Below are 3,720 nucleotides of genomic sequence, written 5' to 3' on the forward strand. Positions count from 1 at the left end.
GAAAATATAGTTAGCGTCCCGTTATTGGGCCTACAAAAGATTTTTATAATATAAGATCAGATTTGTACATAATTATGAGTTAAATGATAAAATCTTTAAGTAATTAAAAGAAAGTTTGACTGGTAGATAAAAATAATTTTTTAAAGATTATATAAAAAATATTATTATGGTAATACTAATTATTATTGAAATACATAAATATGTCATTAATTTTAGTCGAACGAAGAATTATAAGATTATCATTCATTCAGTTGATCTTCCCTTTTGCCTTCCCTATTTCAGGGTTGGTTATATTCCTCAATTTTGTATTCCCAAACCCAGAACAATGGGCGTCGATTATTACAATATCCTCAAAGTGAATCGCCATGCCACCGACGACGATCTCAAAAAGGCCTACAAAAGGCTGGCCATGATTTGGCACCCGGACAAGAACCCTTCCTCCAAACGACCCGAAGCCGAGGCCAAATTCAAGCTTCTCTCCGAAGCTTACGATGTTCTCTCCGATCCCCAGAAACGTCAGATCTACGATCATTACGGCGAGGAGGCTCTCAAATCCGGACAGTTCCCGGCTTCTTCTGCTCCGCCTAACCAATCTCACGCTTCCACGTCATATTCCCGCGGAGCTGGCCATTACTATAATAACCAGAGGCAGCAGCAGCAACCTAATACCGGTTCTTTCAGGTTTAATCCACGGAACGCCGATGATATATATGAGGAACTGTTTGGGGCGGAGTCCAATGGTGGAAGAGGAAATAGAGGGTTTAGAGAAGGGCAATTTAGGAATAATAATAATAATAATAATGGTGGTGGTGGTTACGGGACTAGTACCAGTACCAGTACCAGTAGTAGTAATGGAGAAATGAGGAAAGCCGCTTCTGTGGAAAATGTGTTGCCTTGTAGCCTGGAAGAGCTCTATAATGGTGCCAAGAAGAAAATGAGGATTTCCAGGAATGTTTTTGATCAATCCGTCCAAGGGTAAGCCAATTTATATATATATATGTAACTTTAATGCCTTTAATTTTAATCATGTATAAAATGAGATTACTATTTATTGGATTTATGTTATTGAAAATATAAGAATTTTGTTTGCTAGATGGTGGAAATGGTTCTTGGTGTTTATTGTGATTTATGTTGTTGAAAATATGGGAACTTTGTTTGTTTGATAGTGAAATGTTTGCTGGATAAGATAAAACCCGTTGTTGCTTGATGGCAGGCAATGTTATATCTTTAATTGCTTCTTATAAAACAGCAAGCCTGAGCTATATTATATTTAGCATCCAATGCTAGGGGTGCGAGTAATTTTCTTCCTACGATTAGGAGTTAGCTTCTTATGATTGCTTATTCTTTGTATTAAATTTCTTGTTCTATTTGGTTTTATTTATGGTCAGAAAACATTTCGAGTTGTTTACTATGGATACCAAATAACCGGGGCCGTTTCATTTTTAGTTAAAAATAAATGTTGACTCAAGGAAGGAAAGTTCTTCTGTTTTCTTGTTGATCATAAGAAGTATCAATCCATGTTTTCGTGGGATGAGGTTAGCATTGGACAAGCAGAGGCTGTTGAATTTCTCAGCGTTTTCACATCAGGTGTTTCGGGTTGGTTAAAGATCTTAAGTTCAAACCCTCCTACTGTACAGAATAAATAAACTCCTATTAAGGATGATTAAATATTATAACATCACAGCATATGCTTCTTTGTTTAGGAATAGAGATGAAGATTTCCAAGTGAATCTGGTGGTTTTGAGTCACCTAAATCTCCTCAATAATCTCACTTCTAAGTTTGTAAAGGCCATAAGGTACTTATGTCTTATAGACCCTAGGATACATAGTAAGGACATTTTGTTCTCTAAAGATAAGATTCTGAGATTTGAATAATTCTGTTTCACTTTTTGCTAGGAGATTGTTCTCGGTTAAGAATTTGTTTATGTGATAAACCACCATTACACACAACCCTCGTCATTCCATCTTTAAAGCTATCAACCCCAGTCGAGGGAATAAAGAAAAAAAGCCACCCGCCGCTTCATGCTTTTGGTTATGCTAACATGTCATTGTCCTTTTGGGTCGATATGGATAATGGTTTCTATCTTGGCTTTTGCAGTTGGTTTGAGGTGGGATCCTTTTATTTGTTTGGGATGTATGGGTAGGTTTTAAAAACTGGACTAACCGAGTCAAATACTACTGCGTTTTACTCATGAAGTAATATGCAAATGTAAGGACTAGATGCTACTGCAATTCTAATTTTCTAGAGTTCCTAATGATGCTAAGATAGCCTGTGCATGTTAGAAATTTCTTGTGTCTATGTTTCCATCTTTTTCACTATGAACCTGCTTGTTTGTCTTTGAGCCTATATGCAAGGAAGCAAGAGCTCCTCTTTTATCCAATTGTATTACAACACAGGTTATTTGTGGGTACCAATGGGATTTTAAAGATCATCTAGAGAAGTAGAACGAAATATGAATTATGAATTCTTGCAGCATTCTCAAGTTTGATAGAAAAATAGACAGATAAACTAAAGCTTTCATCTCATGACACCCAGTCTGGCTCTGCATTAGTCTTTTTCTATTCGTTTTTGGTAATAGTCTTTGTGGTGTTATTTACATGAATACTTGCCGCTGTTACTTTGACCTGAAAACTGAACTACTTTCTTGCAGTAAGTCTAGGACTGTAGAGGAGATATTGACCATTGAAATAAAACCTGGTTGGAAGAGGGGAACAAAGATCACATTCCCGGAGAAAGGCAATGAGGAGCCTGGTATAATCCCTGCTGATGTCATTTTTGTGATAGAGGAGAAACCACATGCCCTTTATAAAAGGGATGGTAATGATTTGGTCGTCAATCAGGAGATTACTCTGCTAGAGTCCCTCACTGGTAGGACTCTTGAGCTGACTACTCTGGATGGGAGGAATCTTGTGACACCTCTAACTGATATCATCAAGCCTGATGCTGAAGTTGTGGTTCCAAACGAAGGAATGCCTATCTCGAAAGAACCTGGGAAAAAGGGTAATTTGAGGATCAAATTAGATGTCAAGTACCCATCAAGGCTAACCACAGAACAGAAATCTGAGTTAAGGAGAGTTTTGGGCAGTGTTTCGTAACATGTTTAATATTAGTGGGCCTTGAACTTTTTGTTGCATGCAAATAGCGTGTTTACAGTGTTAGAATGTGAAGGTTTGGAAGTTTTTGGGTTTTCATTGTTCCTCCTTTTGGTCTGGAGGAGCTGAGAATTGGCTAGCCATTACAATCAACCCTTTGGAGAGAAAGTGGGAGTAGGTTTCATTCTAACTGGAAGGGTAGGTTTAAACAGGTAATTAGACCTGAGCTTTTTTATATATATTCCTCGAGGGTTTAACTCAAAGTAAATGTCATACATAGAAATGTCAAATGCCTTTGGAATTTTTGGCATGCTTGAAGGAAGCAGTAGATTTGGTGTATTAATTCATTGCAAATGGAACTTAAAATTGCTGATTATCTTGGTTTTGTTCTTTTGGAAATTGATTATGTTAAGATACTTCTAATCATCAATTCTGTTCGGAATTATTATCTCGCCTTGCCTAGCTTAGATTCATCAAAAATACTGTTGCTTGTATGGTCTTGCCCTGGAAAATAAATGTATGAAGGGGAAGAAAGGTAAAGTCATAAGCAATATTATAATAAAAAGTCTGATAATTAAGAGTATTGAGAATTTTTGTTTTTGCATGAAATTTATGTTTCATGTGAGA

At 36.7% G+C, this 3,720-nt stretch overlaps 1 protein-coding gene across 1 annotated transcript; it reads left to right on the forward strand.

Annotated features, from left to right (window-relative positions):
- The first annotated feature begins 251 nt into the window (after positions 1-251).
- LOC120139393 (dnaJ homolog subfamily B member 4-like) lies at positions 252-3,483 on the forward strand. Its single transcript, XM_039154628.1, has 2 exons — positions 252-975; positions 2,652-3,483. The coding sequence occupies exons 1-2, from the start codon at positions 326-328 to the stop codon at positions 3,094-3,096; spliced, it is 1,095 nt and encodes a 364-aa protein (XP_039010559.1). The 5' UTR covers positions 252-325; the 3' UTR covers positions 3,097-3,483.
- Positions 3,484-3,720: the final 237 nt, after the last annotated feature.

Source organism: Hibiscus syriacus, unplaced genomic scaffold (genome assembly GCF_006381635.1).
Source record: "Hibiscus syriacus cultivar Baekdansim isolate YM2019G1 unplaced genomic scaffold, ASM638163v2 tig00110745_pilon, whole genome shotgun sequence".
Taxonomy (NCBI): domain Eukaryota; kingdom Viridiplantae; phylum Streptophyta; class Magnoliopsida; order Malvales; family Malvaceae; genus Hibiscus; species Hibiscus syriacus.

What these genes read in the sequence shown, in the direction of transcription:
- LOC120139393 (XM_039154628.1), top strand. Translation starts at nt 326, where the DNA reads ATGGGCGTCGATTATTACAATATCCTCAAAGTGAATCGCCATGCCACC. An exon ending in TTTGATCAATCCGTCCAAGG is followed by an intron (nt 976 to 2,651) that starts GTAAGCCAATTT and finishes ACTTTCTTGCAG; the next exon opens with TAAGTCTAGGACTGTAGAGG.